The sequence below is a fragment of the Myotis brandtii genome, unplaced genomic scaffold (genome assembly GCF_000412655.1).
Source record: "Myotis brandtii unplaced genomic scaffold, ASM41265v1 scaffold927, whole genome shotgun sequence".
NCBI classification, from domain to species: domain Eukaryota; kingdom Metazoa; phylum Chordata; class Mammalia; order Chiroptera; family Vespertilionidae; genus Myotis; species Myotis brandtii.
Window position 1 is genome coordinate 633,834 of NW_005371823.1, and position 19,303 is coordinate 653,136.

At 44.7% G+C, this 19,303-nt stretch overlaps 1 protein-coding gene across 1 annotated transcript in view; it reads right to left on the bottom strand.

Annotated features, from left to right (window-relative positions):
• Nucleotides 1–19,303, bottom strand: part of RYR3 (ryanodine receptor 3) — a 380,950-nt gene that overhangs the window by 39,847 nt on the left and 321,800 nt on the right. The window contains exons 70-81 of the mRNA XM_014532943.1: nucleotides 15,193–15,207; nucleotides 12,541–12,711; nucleotides 12,174–12,233; nucleotides 10,591–10,722; nucleotides 10,013–10,125; nucleotides 7,136–7,232; nucleotides 5,467–5,573; nucleotides 4,777–4,828; nucleotides 3,762–3,818; nucleotides 2,725–2,824; nucleotides 2,481–2,560; nucleotides 866–942 (exon numbers count right to left, since the gene is read on the bottom strand). Of these exons, the coding sequence (XP_014388429.1) occupies nucleotides 866–942; nucleotides 2,481–2,560; nucleotides 2,725–2,824; nucleotides 3,762–3,818; nucleotides 4,777–4,828; nucleotides 5,467–5,573; nucleotides 7,136–7,232; nucleotides 10,013–10,125; nucleotides 10,591–10,722; nucleotides 12,174–12,233; nucleotides 12,541–12,711; nucleotides 15,193–15,207 (1,061 nt within the window). The remainder of the gene's footprint in view (nucleotides 1–865; nucleotides 943–2,480; nucleotides 2,561–2,724; nucleotides 2,825–3,761; nucleotides 3,819–4,776; nucleotides 4,829–5,466; nucleotides 5,574–7,135; nucleotides 7,233–10,012; nucleotides 10,126–10,590; nucleotides 10,723–12,173; nucleotides 12,234–12,540; nucleotides 12,712–15,192; nucleotides 15,208–19,303) is intronic.

The window sequence follows — 19,303 nt, forward strand, 5'->3', positions numbered from 1 at the left end:
GGGGGTGGGGGGTGACAGGCCTGGGTGAGGGGCTGAGGGCCATTTTCAGGCTGGCTACGCCCCCATCAGGGTGAGGGTCTCTATGGGGGGGTGTGGCCGGCCTGGGTGAGGGGCTGAGGGCTGTTTTCAGGCTGGCCACACCCCTTCAGGGTAGGGGTCCCCCTGGGGTGCCTGGCTAGCCTGGGTGAGGGGCTGATGGTGTTTGCAGCCTGGCCACAGCCCCGGGGCAACCCAGGCTCCCAGATCCTCCTTGAGCGGAGGCCACAGAGACTGGAAGCAGGTATCTGGGATTTATTTATCATCTATAATTGAAACTTTGTAGCCTTGAGAGGAGCTCACAGCTGGCCAGGGCAGGCGGGAAGCTTGGCTTCCTCCATCGCCAGGGGCACTGCAAGCCTCCTGTTTGCTCCAGCTCCGTGGCCGCCGCCATCTTGGTTGGGTTTATTTGCATACTCGCTCCTGATTGGCTGGTGGGCATGGCTTGTGGGTGTAGCGGAGGGAGGGTCAATTTGCATGTTTCTCTTTTATTAGATAAGATATGTTTAGGAGAAACTCACACTCAGTTCTGAACATAACAAAAAAGGAGGTAAGGATGATTAACAAGCCAACAAACAGGTGTGTGTGTGTGTGTGTGTGTGTGTGTCCAATGTACATTACATTTTCCCCTCTGAATATTGTTTGAATATCATTTTGAAGGCTGGAGGAACAATACCCGTCCATCCTCTTCACTTTCTCCAGTAGGTGACTCCTTTCTCAATAATTCCATGATAAGCCAACTTACTTCATGGCCCTCCCCATCTCATTTCCCCTTCCCTTGAATAGTGAAGAGTTTACAAACTGCTGTGGGTGGGTTTCCCATATTTACCTGCAAGACTGCATAAGACCAGAAAGGCTTTGAAAGAATCCAGCATCCTTTTTCTCCTTTAGGTAATCTAACATTTTCTGCAAGGGAGACACATTTTAAAAGGAAAAACAATGGAAACTATACCACAAGTACTGACCCTCCTAATTGTAATGGAGAAATGGCAAAGTCCTAGTCAAGCAGGCACACTGAGTCAGATCCACTGTGGTGGGTTGTTACCCTGTGGACTTAAACCTGCCATGTGTCTGCCCCCCGCCCCCCTTCCTACTTAACAGAACCTGAATCATTAGGGTGGACATTTCTATAAAATCCATGTTTATGGTTGTGAGGTATAATCTGAACAGCTCCCACAATGAGTTTGACACACTGAAGCAAGGAGCTTAGCCGGTAATGAGCCTCTCTGAGAGCTCAGCATTTCTTTCACAATCAGACTTTGTTTCTTCTCTTCTCATTTACTGGGAGGGCAGGAACTTTGTCTGGCAAAATAATATTTCTTTGTTTTTAAAAAAGGCCCTTCAAGAAAATCAACTGATGGGGTGGTGATGGAGAGGGGTATCTTAGAAAATGGTAGTTCTCTCTTTTTTTTAATGTTTTTCTTGATTTCAGAGAGGAAGGGAGAGGGAGAGAGAGAAACATCACTGATGAGAGAGAATCATCTGTCAGCTGCCTCCTGCATGCCCCTTACTGGGGATCGAGCTTGTAAACTGGGCACATGTGCCCTGACTGGGAATCAAACTGTGACCTCCTGGTTCATGGGTTGGCGCTCAATCACTGAGCCAACTGGTGGGGCAGAAAATGGTAGTTATTAATAAGACATTTGTTTGGGATTAATAAAGGCTTGGAAAAATTATATTCTATAGTGGTAGTTATGAGTTTGGATTCTCAAAAGCCCTGGGATTTAAGGCTCATGAATGCCAGGAATATTTGAAATGTCACACAGATATCTGCACACAGATGGTTTGAGCCAGAGCCTGGAGTGCCCAGGAGGCACCGGTGCATTCCTGTCTTCTGCAGCCAGTTCCAATTCAGATTGTTGAATGAATTCCCTGTGCCAGGCACTCTGCTCTATGCTAATGTGTTCTCATTTACTGCCTGGTGGCAGGGGTTTTTATGTGTATCACTCACTGCTGCACCCTGCACCCCTAGAGCAGAACCTGACTTCAGGGCATCGTCAGCAATCACTAAATAGTTGTTGAATGAATGAATGAGCAAACAACAGGTATGTGGGATTATGAACCCCTCTTAACTGAGCAGGCTCCTTGCTCACAATAGGGCAGCTAATTCAATTAAAAGGTTGAAGTAAAAATTTAAGATTTAGAAAACGTCTTCTAGAGCATAATTGTGCAAAAAAACATTTAATGGTGAAAAAACAAAATGTTTTTCTCTTTGAACCCTGTGTCAACCCTCTCCATTAAGTACACATTTGCCTGTCAACTCCCAGCCTGGTTTGATTGGTGTCCCCAGCTACTCTGATCTAATTGGCCACTATGGACAAATATCAGCAAAGATGATTCTGGGTGGTGGCCCCTGTAGCCGAGTCAATGCCTCTTCCCTGAAGTGTGGCGGCTGTTGATGGGAATACCCCAGGAAGCCTGACTCCCTCCGAGAGTCCCCATACCTGCTGCACGCCGGCGTTGCCTCCATTCAGAATGGCAATCCCCAGCTTCAGAGTCTCAACCACCATGGGGCTCCGCTCACCTGTCGTGGTGAAGATTCGGTTGAATCGCCAAGGAAAGAGAGGGTAAATCCCACCTAAATCCCACCAATGGGGATTTATCGGGACTCTTTCATAATGACTTCATTTCACAGTGTGAATTCTCAGTGGAAGTGACAGGGGCCCATCCAGAAACCCCGGGAACCACCTTTGCTGGCACTTATCATCTGAAGGACCATCTCGGCAGCCCCGCGCTCATGCAGCCGAGCTTGCTGATAGAGGGTTTTCTGCTTTTCCATTTCTTTTTCCTGGAAAAGATACACAGAGAGAAGGTTTGTTTACCCCCAGGGAACTCCCTGTGGGGAGGTAAGTTGAGAGAGATAATCTTTACCTGCCTAAGGAAGGCAAAACACAAAGCAGAGCTTTGAAGTTTATTGTCAGATGCTACTCAGCTTTCCAGAACTGTCCACCCGCAATTCACTCATATTTTGATGACTAATTTTCCACTTTTGGTAAGAGAGGCAACACGGTCCATTCCTCTTTTATACTATGATTATAGGAAGTGACCTCAGGTTAAAATGTGTTTGATTCCAATGTCCTGCCATACAAAGAGACCTGCGGAGTGGTCACCTGGAGTTTACCTGTGAGACTATAGAAACACCCACTTACCTAGGAAGTTCAGACCACAGTCAACAGAGACTCTATTGGATATGGGATACCAGAATGCCAAGGCTTACCAGAACTGTAATTGTATTCATTTATTGTCACTGTTGTGTACTTTGTCTATAAAAGAGTACAAGTCAACTAATATAGTTTTATCTTGGGAGATTTAGGGTTCTGCATTGCCTCAAAAATAAAAGTTGCTATTAGTGTATTACATTTACAGATCAGTAGGGCCAAAACCATCCCAGTGTCTTCGTTGTTTTGAATTTTCATTTGTGGGTGTTTGAATTTGTCGTTCTTTGGCCCATTACTACCATACTTGGGTAGAAGTATAAACTTTCCCAGAAGAACTAACCTAGTGGGTGGTTTGCTGACTGACTGGCTGCCTGCTACCTTTCCTCGGGCAGGCAGATAGATAGACAACAGAGCCACAGCTAACAGAGTTCTTTATCCAGGCAGACTTTTGTGTTTGCTACCAGATACACATGGTGGGTGGGCCACATGGCTGTCAGCACCCACCTCTGAAGGCCCATTGGTTGGCTTTGGAGGGTGGCCCTGTCTTCAATCTTTGTGAAAACTTACCTCAAATGTTTTTTCCTTGTCTTCCTCCTCTTCTTCATCCTCCCCATTCTGACAACTCTGGATTCCATGGAACAGAGAAAGGAGACAGACAATCACATTACAGGTGGACCTGAAAATCAAGACTGTCTCGCTGTGCGGCAAGGGACAGGATGCAATTCACAGGACCTCACACATGTTGTAAAACCAAGAACATTCTGACCACTGCAGGGCAACTTTCTACTCTAAATGCCACCTTTGCAGTTACGAAGAGGTTCAGAAATGAGAATGGGAACACCGAGACCACACAATTAATGAGGTTTAAACAGAGACCTGAAGTCTCTCACCTAGTCAAGTTCTCGTGTAAATCAAGAGATAGGGAGCACAGGGAGCTGTCCCTTTCTGAACAAGAACCAGGGGCTTGGGAAGAAGATCAGAGACACCTAGGATGTAAATCCCAAAGTGCCCCTTCCCATCGTGGCCGTGTGGTATATCTGGTCAAGGAAAAGGTGCTCTGTACCCTAACACATCCCCCTTTCTGCCTGACATGAAGGTTTCCCATTTGAGAAGGAGCAGTTCCTTTAGCCACTCAGCATTCCAGAGGTCACCGTCTCTCCATGCGACACAGAAACAACATCTCCATGCTGCTTCCTTTAGAACACTAGGATCTCCCTCTAGTTTCTGAGCCTGTTTCCAAAGTACTGAACTTCCTTTGCCTACAGATGTGTTTGAACAGTTGGATGCATCTGAACATTGAGTGGAAATGCCAGGGCGGTCTGTATATCCAAGTCCTGTTTAGCTGGTTTAGATCTGTCATGTGATCCTAGCCACTAGTACCCACTGTTTCTTCAAAGCCTCAAGGTTTTTCAGGAGGACAGTGGAGTGGTTTACTAGTGTCACCATATGGCACATGGACTGTGCTCTGCCTGGAGCTCTCGTCATGACGAGTCCCAGGCCTGCTGCTCAGCATGACAGATTCTGTGCTGAAGAGGTCTAAGGAGGGAGAATGACTGAGACAGTGGGCAGGAGCCAGGTGTACCTTGGCCATCATGCTGGAATAGGAGGTGTACAAAGGGTCGTCTTCCAATTTGCTGGAAAGAATAAAGGAAATATTTAGCAGGCTACTTTCAAGGCCCAGTGGAAAAGACTAAGAGCCACATATATCTTGAATGATATAAGTACTAGTGAATTAATTAGAACCCCCCACCCCCACCCCGATTCTGAGAACCACTCTGGGAATCTGAGTGGGCACTGGCTTGCCATGGAATTCAGGGAGGAAGGTTACAGTGTGAGGCTGCTTAATCTATAGACCAGTGAGTGTCTGGCATTATGATGAGAGGGCCGTGGCTTATGGGGTTTCCCTAGATCAGTGATGGCGAACCTTTTGAGCTCGGCATGTCAGCATTTTGAAAAACCCTAACTTAACTCTGGTGCCGTGTCACATATAGAAATTTTTTGATATTTGCAACCATAGTAAAACAAATATTTATATTTTTGATATTTATTTTATATATTTAAATGCCATTTAACAAAGAAAAATCAACCAAAAAAATGAGTTCACGTGTCACCTCTGACACACGTCATAGGTTCGCCATCACTGCCCTAGATGTTTCCTGATGGCCAACATGAGGGCAGCAAGGAACGCGACTCAAATCTGGCAGCCCCTCTGCAGGCACTGCCATCCGTGAGAGGAGGGTGTGGGAGGAGCGGGTGCCCTGACGGTGCTGACCTCCTCTCCGTGAGAGCATTGCGGCTGAAGTGGAGAATGATCTGGTGCAGTGGGTCTGGCTGCTTTTCTGCCTCTGCCTCCTCCTCCTCTTCTGCCCTGGGGGATTTCTACACAGACCAATGCAGACAGGTTTTAGGCGTGGATTTCAGCATGTGCCGCACAACTGCATGCGAGCAGAGAGAAGGCAAAGCGCAAGGCACAGAGTGCGTCAGACTACAAGCACAAAGAGAAACCACTATGTCACGTATTTATTTCAGGACAGAAGCCCGAAGGGTGCAGGGTTCGGCATATAAATGGATATGTTTTTTACAGTCAATCAAAGAAACATTCCAATTTTGGGTAAAAACAAGATGAAAGGAAAAGCCAAAGCCTGACTACAGCCGAGGCCCTCCACACCCCAATCAGCAGGACTCATGCAAGCTCTGGGCACCCGAGCTCAGGAGGGCAGCCCTGGACAGTCACTGAGAGGCTGGGCCTGAACTTGCTCTTGGAGAACTCGGCTGGAAAAGGGATGGGGCAAGAGTGACACAGCCCTGGGGCCATTTGGGGGCTAATACTATTCTAGACTCAACCTGGCTCAACATTTCTCTTTCCTAACCTCACTCCTGATTCTAAAATTCTTGTTTCTGAGAGATGCCATCCTGGAGCTGCAAGTCTTACAGTTTCTCCTCTTGTTGAGTCTCTATCTCCTTTTACAGAAAGGGCTACAGCAGCTGATGCCAGAGGTAAAAGTGAGCTCTCTAGCACAGCCAGCAGGGTGGACCATATTTAGCAAACTGGCAAGAACTGCATAGATTGTGTGAATGGTTCAGAAGAAGTAGACAGCCGATTGATGCTCACTGTGCACTTCACACTAATCCAGAGACTGACGGGCACATATGAAAACAATGAGGGCCATGAAAGACAAATGGAAGGAAAGTAGGGGAGAAAACATGAAAGAGAATAAAAAAGAGGGGCAGAGGGGAGAAGAAAGAGAATGATAGGGAGATATAAAAAGAAAAAGAAATGTGGGAAACAGTGAATATGAGAAACTCGGGGCAAGACTAACAAAGAGAATAAGGGATAAGAGAAAAAGATAAGTGAGAGAAATAAAAAAAAAGTGAAAAAATAATCAACCATGGTTCGGCTAAAGGATAGGAGCGTTTATTTTCTTCCTGGACCAGGATGAAGCTCTGTGGTCTGCTACAGCTCCCTGCCTTTCCCCGGGGTATAATTGTAAGTAGTTTTACAGTGTGAAGTCTGTTAGAGATGGGGCAGGACACATTTTCTGAGGGCCAACTACAGAAACGTGGAATGTAGGAAGGGGATTTAGATGTGCCTTCCTAACACGGATGCAGGGCCTGGGCTCAGGCTGGCGGCCTCCTTTGACCAGTGGTGCTCAAAACTTAACTCAGCGAGAATTTTCCATGGCATGGCTGTGCATCCCAGGAAATATTAGTTGTTAATAATGATGGCAAACAGGCCAACAGTGACTAGCACCTCCAGGTGAAATTCATTCTCTGGCTCTTATGGCCATTAGCAGGGCTTCCCCCTGATAATTTATGCCATTAGTCCCTTTCAAATTCACACACTCGATTTTTGCGAATCTTTAACTGTTATAACGCACACACGAATACAGAAGTCAAATTCATTCACACTCATATCTGCTCCCAGTTGAGTCAGTACTTACAGCCAAATCCTGTACTAGTCTCTCTTCAAAGGAATACTCCTCTGTTTCTATCCAAAATCTCTGATAGCCATGGAGGAAGAGGTTAATAGAGCGGTGCCTGAGCGGAAGGGGTGAGAGTGAGGTCAAGAGGGATCCATGGGACACCTTACTTTAGTTTGGGAGGTTAACAGTTAGTAAGCAGAAGGGACTTTTGTACAATTCTTATCCTCTGATTGGTCAGAGTAGCCAATAGCACACCACCATAAGCATTTATTTCAAAGAAACCAGAACCCTCTAACACAGTGCTTCCTGAATGTCTGGGGCACCTTCTGAATGAACTAACAATGGTTAGTGGAAGGCCAGGAGGTAACCATGATCTTGGTCTCACAAGGTCTTTATCACATTTCCCCTCTAATGAGAAATAATTAGGCCAAGGAACAGTCCAGAAGTATTTGTTTAATAGAGCAATTTGGTTCTTCCTTTTTGGCCGACCACCTGTCCAGGTGATCCCATATAAATCATGCTGACGGTGAGTGGGTTAGTCTCAGATATACTTTACAGGGCCTCCAAGGAGCCATGCCTACAAGGCGCTCCAGCTTTTACTTAGGAAGTCAAGGCTTGGGCGAGCTGCACTCATTAGCATGACTCCAGTGTGCCCTGTGGGTTCTGGCTGTGGCCCTGGTTGCTGAAAACACTGAATAACTGGCACAAGCCACTCGCTCCCTAGAAGCTAGGATTGACTTCTGGGAAAATAGCAGTCAATGGGTTACCAAATGTGAGGATAGCAGTGAGGAGGGAAGCAGAGAAAAGGAAGATGAAGGTTAAGATCAGAATCATCAAGACTCTGGCCATGGTTTCCTGTAGAACACAGCCATTGCTAGCTTTCTTTAAAATCTGACCAATCAGAGTTATGTAAAAAAATTGTACAACTTTGTGTGTTTATGGTAATGTTAAATCATGGTCAAGGAAGGAGGAGTGTGCAGAGAATGAGCAGGTCCCTCCATAGGTTACATTACCATTAAAATGGGTATAAGCCTGTCATATTGAGTTTTTTCATTAACCTTTTCCAGCCAAACCCGTTGAAAGGTGCTCAGGAAGAAATTGTTAATTTTGTGTCTGGAGAAAAGCACACAGGTTTTCTTTTAAAAACTAACACCAGAGAAACAGTTTCCACATAATAAAAGCAATCCCTTTAGCCCTTTAGTTTGGAAGATTCCATGCAGTCTACGACATCACAAGATGGAGAAAGAGGTGTGGTCTCCCCCATTTCTTAGATAGTTTTTGTTGTTGTGGTTATGAAATCTCCTTACATTCCTCCACCCAAGGGGGAAATCCAGGGCAACCCCCAAAACCACTGGGTTAGGGGTGGGTTGGCCACATTTCATCAAGGACACAGTGAATTCCTAAACTTACTGTTACCCACACAAGGGTAGAGTTGTTGAAGGAGCAACCAAAATATGAAAGGGTGGTAGGAACATCCTCAGTGTATTTAAAGAAAAAAACAAAACCCTTGTTTTTGAGAGATGAAATTTCTGCCTAGCTGGTCCTGGAGACATGTGCTTAGAGCTGAGCTCTTCTGGAGGTCAAATTAGCACAACATCAGGCATGAATCCCCACCAGAGAGGAGTGTGCATGCCTTCTGATGTTTCACCACTTCTTGAAAACAGACAAAACCCTATGCTCCTATGCTTTTTGCTTTTTCTACTGGGCTATGAATTTCACTGTTGTTTTTTGGCCAGAATTTCAGCAGCCTTCATTCCCATGACAGTTTGACTTAATATTCAGCTTTTTATTAATGAATTCTATTTGATTCTGTGGTGCCTGATCCCCTTCCAAAGACACTAGTCTGTTTTCTCGAGAGCCCTGGAGAAGCAGGTGTGTCTCAGAGGCTATGATTCTCCACCATCTTCAAAGCTCAATTGGCCAGTTGACTCAGGAGAGGGTTACAGGACACTCTGGACAAATGATGGCCAAGATGCACAATTTGATAAAAGTAAAATGTCAAGCATAGAAATAGTACTTTATCTGATTTTCCAAAAAACCAAAAACCTACCTGGGATTCAGAATGTACTTGTTTTATTTTTCTCAACCAGGTGAGGATGTTCCTATTGATTTGAATGCTGATAAAGCCGAAGCTGATATGCAATAATCAGCTTTGTTTACTGATCACAGACCTGACCTCACTAATTCTGAAATTAGTCTGAGGATGGAATGTGATCACATCACCAATGACAGTGAGTCCAAGGGGTCAGTGCTGGCCAAATCTGTACTGGTACTTAGCACGTGTGTTCACACACATTCCAGACAGGCCTTCACATATTTTTAAACTCAGAGTGTGGACTAAACACCAGGATAAAGGCATCATGTCCATGACTAGCCTCTTGGGACAGTGCCCTTTCTTCACCGTGAGGGCACATACACTGTGCAAAGGATTCTCAAGTTACATTTCTGCACCTGCTGAGGAACCACAGTGATTTTGGTGTCATCCAAGTGCCTGAGCAGAGAAATATTGTTTGCTCTGTTGATGGAATTTAGAAGAAAGTAGTTGAGAAAACAGTTCCCTTACTCCAGGGTGCCTTTACATCCTCATAGAGAATCCCATGTAGGTAAAACTAGAGAGTTTCCATATGCTTACGTGGCTGACTTCATGGTGCAAAACAGTGAGCTGAGGAAGGCATGGGGTACTAGGGAATATCATCTGGTTTCAATTTTTATGCTTACCTTGATTGCCTTAGCAGGCCATTATACCACATGAAGACTGTAATGGCTCCATGGGTGAAGGACTCCAATTTCTAACTCTTGGATCATGAGTGTCAGGGCCAGAAGAGAGCACGGCAGTGGGAAGTTACCTTAATTCCCACCACTGGCTCACAATACAGAAGATGACAGAATACTTGCCTGGGCAGGTTGTAGAGAGGGGCCATCCTGAAACAGGCCACCACTGCCCGTTTCCGCTGCTTAGACAACAGCTTGTGCCAGACTGCCTTCTTGGACCTCAAAGGCTGCTCCACCTGAGGAGAAATCACATGGGCAGGTGAGCACAGGCTGACAGGGTGGCCAAAGGTGGTCATCTTCAGCCCAGACTTCTCAACCCTGCAAGAATTTTGATTTCTTAACTGTAGTCAGTAAGATGTACCCATTAGTAGATGATTCAATTTGTGGAGGTACTAAGTTTGCTTTCTTCTCTTAACTGTGGTTGGCTATTTATTGATTAACAGAAGCTTTACAAATGGGTAGGGGACTTCAACAGGTCATTTGAACTAATGGCAAACATTTTTAAAACACTGGAAGGGGAAAGAATTGAGGAGTCTGCTACCATGAAGCACCAAGATGACACCTGGGTGTGAGCTGGGATCATCCTTGCTTCTTGTTTTCTGTCTTACAAGGGCACTCTTAACTAACAGCTGAGTGTAGACAGGAGCTTTGTATTCTCCAAGGTACTCTTGCTTCCTCAGTCCTCAGCAGATGCTCCTTACCTGCTCCAGGTGGAAGACAGCTGCTGAAATTCTCTGCACACGCTCCACGGTCTTTTCTGGATTGGAAGGTTCTTCACTCTTCAAAACATCCTTGTAGAGATTCAGTTGCCACTTTACAGCCGGATCATCAGACTGAAAATTAAAGCTCATTCATGAGATGAGGAATCTCCGATACCTTCTGTACTGAAATAGCCTTTCACGTCTAGCACAGTTCCATATTAATCAAGACAGTATTCTATTATTGCCCCTCTCTTATTTTCTCTATTATCTTCTTCTGGAATACTGGAGATGCTGTGCAGGAACTTCTCATTCTAGCCCATATGTTCCTTAACTCTTCTATTCCTTTCTCTGTACTGAATTCTAATTCCTTAAAGCAAACTTCCAATTCATAAATTCTTTTTCAGCTGTGTCTAGACTATTTTTTTACACATAAATTGGATTTTTAGTTTCAATGACTTATTTTTGAGTTTTGTAATCACTATGAGGTCTTTTTCAATAACATCTTTGTCCAAGTCTTGATTTATGGATTCTATTGCTACTTTTATCTCTTTAAATATTTTAACCACACTTAAATTCCTTTCTGCAGTTCATTAGGCTTGAATTTTTCTCTTTGTTGCATTTTCTGGCTAATAGCAGTGGGTTTCCTTTCACACTTTGTATTTTTTAAATATGAACTTGTCTTCAAGAGGAGTTCTATTAATTGGCATTCCAGTCCATATCCTAGGGGGTGGAGTCTCTACAAGTGGTTTTATGGTTGTCTTTGCAGGAGATTCATGTATTTCATTGGTTCAAGGCTAATTTTATTTAAGTTTCTTGCTCTGAAATTATGCACAATATGAGTAATTAAGTTCCACAGCTATCTTCCTTTAAGGTTATTAAAACCCGAGCCCCTAAAATACATATCTAGTACAGAGAACTCTACAAGTATTCCCAACTGCATCAACCTCTCCTCAATACTATGATTTAGCATGTCTTCTTTTTTTTTTTTTTCTGGCACTTGGGATTTCTTTTTACTGCCTTTTTTTGGGGTAATATGTCCCCCTCCCCTATCATTCCTATATGTTTGGGATGAAAAGAAGAGGCTTTTTGTGACAGCCTAGTTCTCCATCTTAAGGAATAATGTATCTGAGGAAAGAGCTCTTCAGATTCGCAGGCCTGGGAAAATATCAGATAGCCTCTACAATAAAAAATTTATTTTGATTTATCTGATTATACCAACTCAGATACAAAAATAGTTTGTTTTCAAATCTCTAGAGCAGGAGGTGCCAAGATTCCCCCCAGGGGCCCTGCTTCACACTTTAGCAAGCACCGCTGTCAGTAAAGTGAGGCCTGACCCAGCCCGGGCGGGGCTGGATGTTCGTTCACACAGTGGGAGCGGGGAGACATGCTTTACTGGATGCCTCTTTGCAACAGCAAAGGAAAGAACAAAAATATAAAAATTAAGGGCAGAGAGCTAGTCCTACCAGAGTACACAAGTACTCTGAGACCGTTTCTAGAAAAACGTGAGTAAATGAAGCGTGCAGATGGCACCCGGCAGCCAGAAGGAGGCCTGTGTGGGTCCTCATTGTCTTCCCGTGCATCACCTTTTCCTGCAAGTGCAAGTTATTCCGCAGGTGTTCCTTCACCTCTTCATCGGTGTCCCTCTGTGGAAAGAGAAGTTCCATTTCATTCCCAGAGGTCACTATGCAAATGAAAGGTAGGGTGCAGGACGTATAGACAGCCAAAGGCGAGTTCTGCTGGGATCTTTATTACAAGAACAAAAGAAGAGAAGTGACAGGCTTGTTCCAAAGGGAACATGCTAACTCCCGAACCAGCGCCAACAATGAGGGCGTGCTGCCTCTGTGCACCTTGGATTCTGTCCATCTGCTCCCACCCTCCACCCCGAGAAGGATGGAGCGCCTGTTCCCACCACCTGCCTTACATGCTCGGCCACGGCAGACGGGCACTTACACAGCTGTATCGCGATTTCGCGAGGGAGATTAGCTCCTGGTCGCCCGGGGTGCACATATTCAGACCAATAGGCAACATTTTCTTGAGCGCAGCCACGATGAGGGAGGTCTGGATGGAATACAAGTCTCCCCTCCGCTTCGTCTTCTTCCGCTCCTGGTCCTGCCCTCCAGACTAGGAGACGAGGGTGACATAACAGAGGGGCTCAGTGAGCCTGAAGGGAACGGCCTCACCTCGGGGCAGCCTGCCTGCTTGTGGCCCCATCAGTACAGGCAGGGCCTCAGTACAGTAGAAGGACAGTAAAAGGAGTGTGTTCAACAGCCAACCAGGTGGCCGTAAAACCCCGAGCCCCCTCCTTGTGCGCATGCTCACAGGACCACAGGACCACACACACCACAGACACCGACGGCCTCTGCTCACTCACTTCTGGGCTGAATGAACAAATAAACTGGTGTTTTTAAAAAATGATTTGAGAACTGGCCAAATGACTCTGCCTCACACTGTCTCACCCCTCACAGGGAGCGTTCATCCAAGGAAACAGTGAGTTTCAGAGAAGAGTCCAGTGCACTGGCTGAGGCAACCAACCCAGGACCCTCAGCGTCTACAAAACAGGGTGGTGGGGTGGAGGCTGCTCAGTCAGACAAGGCACTGCGGTGACCGCCTTGTCAGGCTCTGCAAGAGCAAAGCTTCCCAGGCGGGACCTTACTCGCAGGACCCTGCCTCAGCTAATGGGCACCTGCTGAAAGTGTAAGAGTGTGTGTGTGTGTGTGTGTGTGTGTGTGTGTGTGTTTGGGGGTGAGAGGGGTGGGGGAGGGAGAATCAGAAGCAGAAAATGAAGTCAGGGACACTGAGGGAGAGCAAACTGGTGCTCACCAAAGCTTTGCTTCATGAGGCGCCCACAGAGTATCTGCAGCAATGAGGTGGTGGCCCTGCAATGTACACTGAGCCCCAGGGCCCTGGGAGCAGGGCAGAGACCAGATGCCAACCCTAGAACTGGTGTCTAAGACCTGGGACCCTGGGCTGGAGCAGAGTTCATTTCATACAGGATTGCCTTTCAGAGAGAAGAGGGGGGTCAGCATGAACAGTGCCTTGGGAGGATCTCTTTAAATTACTTTCCAAAGTGTGAAAGAGGTTCATAATTATTAATAGACACTCGTAAAATGATGCGATTTCTGTCACCCAGCTCGTGGCGGCTGCACCTTCAGGTGGTTATATCACAGAAACCGTTGCACAGCCCCTGACCAGTGAGGGAATTCTACTGGCTGCAGGGCCACCGTGGGCCGGGTGCTCCAAAGCAGCAGGCCAAACCCGGACCGCAGTGGGAGGTGCCAGTGAGAAATATGAGCGGGAGGAAGAAATGAGGCTAAGCAGCAGCGGCTTCTTGTGTTCCAGAACATGGACAGAAAGCTGGCTCACACAGGACCACAGGAGTCCTCGCTATCACTTTCCGAGCGCTTGCAAGGTTCCGTCATGTTCTACCTCCGGTGCAGAATTCTAAAGGTTGCAGCTAAGGCTAAACTCATTTACAGTCTAAATTACCCTTGAAAATGCTTCAAATCATTCATGAAGGATACAACCCAGTTTTAAGTATATAAACTATGAGACACCCTGTACATCTTATAAATTTAAAAGATAACTCGCAGCATGCTGTTTACAATACAGTAAATGTGCAAAATGTAACGATGTGCATTTGATTCACAATTTAGTTTATTGCTCACTCTATTTTATCTCACCAGTCCCAGCAGTTTATGATCAGCAGTTTATGCTGCTTATATGATGTGACTCCAATGTGCCTGCTACTGAAATAAGACATTTCTAATCCTCCCAACAACTCTAAGAGAAACAAGTCGGTTTTATTGATGAGAACATGATGCTCAGAAAGTGAAGTGATTTTTGCAAGGTCACAAAACAAGTAGCATCTGAGTCAATATGTAGACCCCAGCTATCTGTCCACGGCTCCCTTTCCCCTTTCTAACTAAGAGCTACCCGGGGCCCAGTTCCTGCACACCCCTCTCCACATTCCTTAGGGAGAGTGCTTGGGGACAATGACAGCAGATACACATTAATGAAGAGATAGAGAAATATTTCCAAGCAAGAACCTGTATGGGTCACTGGAAAATTGTCTTAAGGTTTATTACACCATATATACATTTTATGCAAAAATTCATGGTTATCTGCCGATTTCAAATCCTGGAGCTTAGTCCTTGGAAAACCCTCTTTGAATCATGGGAACCTTGCAACAAGAGGCAGGAACGTACAGTGTGAAGGGCTGGGACCACACAGTACGTGGGATTCTGACTCTGCAGGGCACAACAGGGTAGCATCTCCCAGGTCTCAAGCCCTGTCAGTATCCCTATCCTTGTTAGCATGCTGGCCGCAGAGTGGCAGCTTAGGAAGGGAGCAGAGCTAGCAAGGAGACCTCGGGTAGGTTAGGGCGAGGCTTGGCTGGCTTCCCTGGCTTCCCCATTCCAGGGTGGGTAGGCCTACATTCACTCTTTGACAGGCAGTTGTCTTCCCTGGAGCAGGCCTGGGGACCTCCAGTGAGAACATCCATCGCGTACCACCCCCCGCTGGTGATCACAGGGCAGAGGGTGGCCAGAGCCTGAGACCTCTAATACTAGGACAGAAAAGACACGTCATGCATTTGACCTGTACCTTTACTTGCATGGCCTGTGTGGAAAGACAAAAGAAAAGAAACAAGGAGAAGAGTCAGTCAGTAAAAGCAGGGGTCCAAGGCATAAGGTACCACATGTTAGTCATAGCTTCTGAGCCCCAGTTCCTCAGCCAACACAACAGAAACTCAACCGCTCTGGGAGCCAGTTGAACATGGCATGTAGAGTGAATGGGAGATTAGGATGGAGGTTAATTTGGCCATAAAGACTTATACCCAGACCAGGCAATGCACCCCCGGGGCCAAGATCATCTCAGAGACCAGCCTTCCAGAGTGTGTGACATTCACACCCAGGTCTCCAGATAAATGCTTTAGACCTAAAGTCTTTCCCGCTCCCCCTTACTTTCACCTGGGTGAGCTGCAGACAATCTGTCATGTAACCAATGACCCCATTTTGTTTTTCTTCCTTCCACCCACACTATCACCTCTAGCAGATCTGTGGTTACCAAAATATGTAAATGTCTAATTACTATGTTGTATACCTGAAACTAATATTATATGTCAACTAGAATTTTAAAAATTAATTTAAAAAAAGAAGAAGAAAAAGAGAGGGGTCAGACCTGCGCTCAAGGGTGATGGGTGTGCTTCTGCTAAAAGTTTGCTTTTTAAAAAAGGACTCTAGGAGTATCACAGGTGGTTCAGAATCACTCCACAGCCTGAAGGATGGAGCACTTCCCTTCTTGTGCTGTGACCTTTATATACCTTAGGTCAAAGCCTCCCACACCCTACAGGTTCTCATTTTATTCTTTTCTTCACATGTTGCTAAGATTAGTTAACTCAATGCACTTTTGCTAATACTGGAAATAGGTTTTTTAAAAAAAGTTGCCTAAAGCTTTTTATTTTCTAAACAAAAATTTATGAATTTCTATAACTTCAAATTTCCCCCAGTAGTTTAAGATGATTTTATGTGTGAACTTAAGGAAAAAAAATCACAGACTTTTAAGGGATGAAGGAGCTGAAGAAGGAAAGGGGGTAGAGAGAGGGAGAAAGGAGAGGGAGAAAAGAGAGGGAGAGAAGGAGAGAGGGAGAAGGAGATAGAGAGCACTCAAGCTGCAGATGTACAAGAACAAAAGAAATAAAAATAAAAACAAAAAGTTGGGGGGCTGGAGGGAATGAGAGAGATAGAGAGATTGAGATTGAGAGAGAGAGAAGAATAGAGAAGAGAAGAAAAGAATGAATAATAGGGGATATTGGAGTAAGAAGAAACACACACAATTCTGAATACCCTTAAAAAACAGACATCTTCTAAACTATTCCCTGTCCTTTTACAGTACACTGAAACTACTTATGGGGTGGAGTGGCTTTAAACAATGAGTCACTCCAATATGTCCTGCATCACAATTCTTTCATTGTTTATAATCTTGGTCAAGGAACTGGCATTTCTTGGGCTAAATGTGTTCTAACTTACCATTGCCCTCCGAGGAAGCTGCTGCCATTTTTTGCAGAAAACAAAACCAGTTTAAAAACAAAACAAAACAAAACAAAACAAAAAAACATGTGCTCAGCTTCGTTATGTTTAGCTTAACATACATTTGCAAACTGGTGTTATATTAACAAAATATACAATGAGCTCTCAAAAACAAATCTGCTTTAGCCTCCAGAGAACTCACACATCTTTGAACTGACCTCAGTTAACCACGTCTGAGAAGGGTGGCCCACTGTATATTTTTCTCTGCTTCCCTTCTATTCGCAATGGCGAGTGCAGTGTGTGGACATGCAGCATTCCAGTACAATGGCTGCCATGTGCACTGCGGCCAATTCCACTTACACACCCGAATTCAATTACGAGTGGAGATAAAAGCAAGCACAGTTGACAAGTGACCACTCAGATCAGATAGTAGGGAGAACCTCTCATCTCAGGGAGGCAAAGGCAATGAGAATTCAATTGATAATACGAAAGAATATCCCCCCTCTTTGGCTTCTCAATATGTAATTCTACATCCAAAAAACAATAGTAATGACTATGAGTTGCTGTGTTGGAGGCATGTATCTCTCTGAAAAAGTGCCCTGCACATATGTAATATTATTTTTTTTCCTACAGATGCAATTTGAAATTGACTTTTAAACAAAACATCCTAGTAGAGCTGCAGGGAGTCAAATAAATTGGGGCCCAGAGGAGGTAAGTGAATGAGGCAAGGCCATAACCCCAGTCAACTGTTGGGCCAAAGGTCAGACTTAACTTACTTTTAGTTTCTAGTCCTATTTACTATCACATTTTGTGTCTCAACATATGTAAAAGAAACAATATTAATATTTGTTGCCCCGAGAAACATGGCAAATATTATTTAATATCTAGGGAGGGTCCTCATATCCATTACACTATAACTTTGATTTCATCCCATGTGGCTCAGAAAAAACTGGCATGCAATGTCAATGGGAATGAAGTGAAAGTGTTTGCTCCTATAGACTAACCTTATCAACAGGGGAGATGCAAAGATTCTGAATATGACCATTCTCTGACAAGACAAACATACCCTTTTCCTCATACAGTGATGTGAATGAACATGATTTCAGGTTAGTTTGTTAGTAGGTTAGTTGTGAAATGTCAATTCTTTTCACCTTATCTCTTTCCAAGTGTAAACCCAAGGACCCCAAGTATCTACTCAGCACCAGAAGGTTGAGATGTCTTTGCCATTTCTGCTCCTCTGGGATCTGAATCCTTGTATCAGAGTCATTTCCACTGCTTTGCTGTCATCACTGATGATGACAATGAATTCTAGCTGGTTCATTCCTGAGTCAATGGATATACTTCAAGTTGAAGGTAGCATGGAATCTGCCCGGGACTTATTTAGGTAGGCAGGGTAAAGGAGAGCTTGTGGTAGCTGTAAGAAGACCCTTCAAAGGGAACTTAAGATAAATGTCCAGGGATCAGAGTCTGAAATATCCTATATACCTGACAGGAGCAGCAGATGTGTTTGCTAAAAGTTGAATGCAAAATAAAATTTTGAAAATTAAATAAATAATATAAAGCTCAAAAGGATCCACCATAGGTAAAGTTCCTAAGATTCCTCTTGAATGTGAATATATACTCCTGATTGCTCCACTTTGCATGTACACAATTTTATTTATCAAACTTTATAGAAAAGTGTAGATCAGATTCAAAACTTCAAGAAGCATTTTTTGGATGCTGGAAGAAGTATCAGTGTCAACATAGCTAAATGATAGAAGGGCGGGAAGTTCAGAGTGCCTGAGTTGATCAGAGCTAGCCAAACATGGTGGAGATATGAGTGCTGATTTTTGGTGTCCCACCTGCCCCTTGTCTGCAACTCCAACTACATAGATCTCCCATCTCAAAAGATTATTTGGAATAAGCCCTAAGAACTACACTACAAACCCATCTTTCCAGAACTGATTTTCACGTTTGAGGGGTCCCCATGCACACTCCACCTTCATAGTCCTCTAAGTCAGCACTGTACCAGCAATGAGAGAGACACACATCCCAGCTGTGACATGTCACTTATACTTGACATACATAGTCAATACTCATTGAGGCATGCTTCTCAAGGGAAGAGAGAACAGGTAAGCCATAACAGCTGGTAACAAAACATCCCATTTAAGTAAGCCTGGCTTTTGTATGTACACCTGAAGGAGCGTGTCTCAGAATTCTCTCCACTCAAAATAGCAAAGCCTCTCTGTGTAGAGCTGACCTAGAAGGACCTGGAGGCCACTTTCCCTTCCCATATTTCTGCTATAGTCCTCCCTCTATGTAACTTTTTTTTTTTTTTGTCAGACAGATATCTGGTATGCCCTTTTAAACATTTCCTGCAGGAAGATGGACAAATGTCTTGGTTTCTGAATGCAACTCATGTGGAAAATAAACAGAAGGCATTAAGAGGTCAGCACAGTTGAAAGAAAGCAGCTACTGGATGTTCCAGATAGGAGGAAAACAAGTATACTGTAAGAATCTGTACTAATGAAATCCTCAAAGCAGAGTAATTTTCTAATCAGAAGGTGACTCTAGGCATCTGTATTTTTGCAACATCACCACACAGGAAGTAGTTCTATTTTAAAACTAATGACAGCAGGTTTGTTTTAGCGGCCTCTCAAATGCCTTAGGCAAGCCTTGAAACATAAACTTTTGGACATACAAGCAGC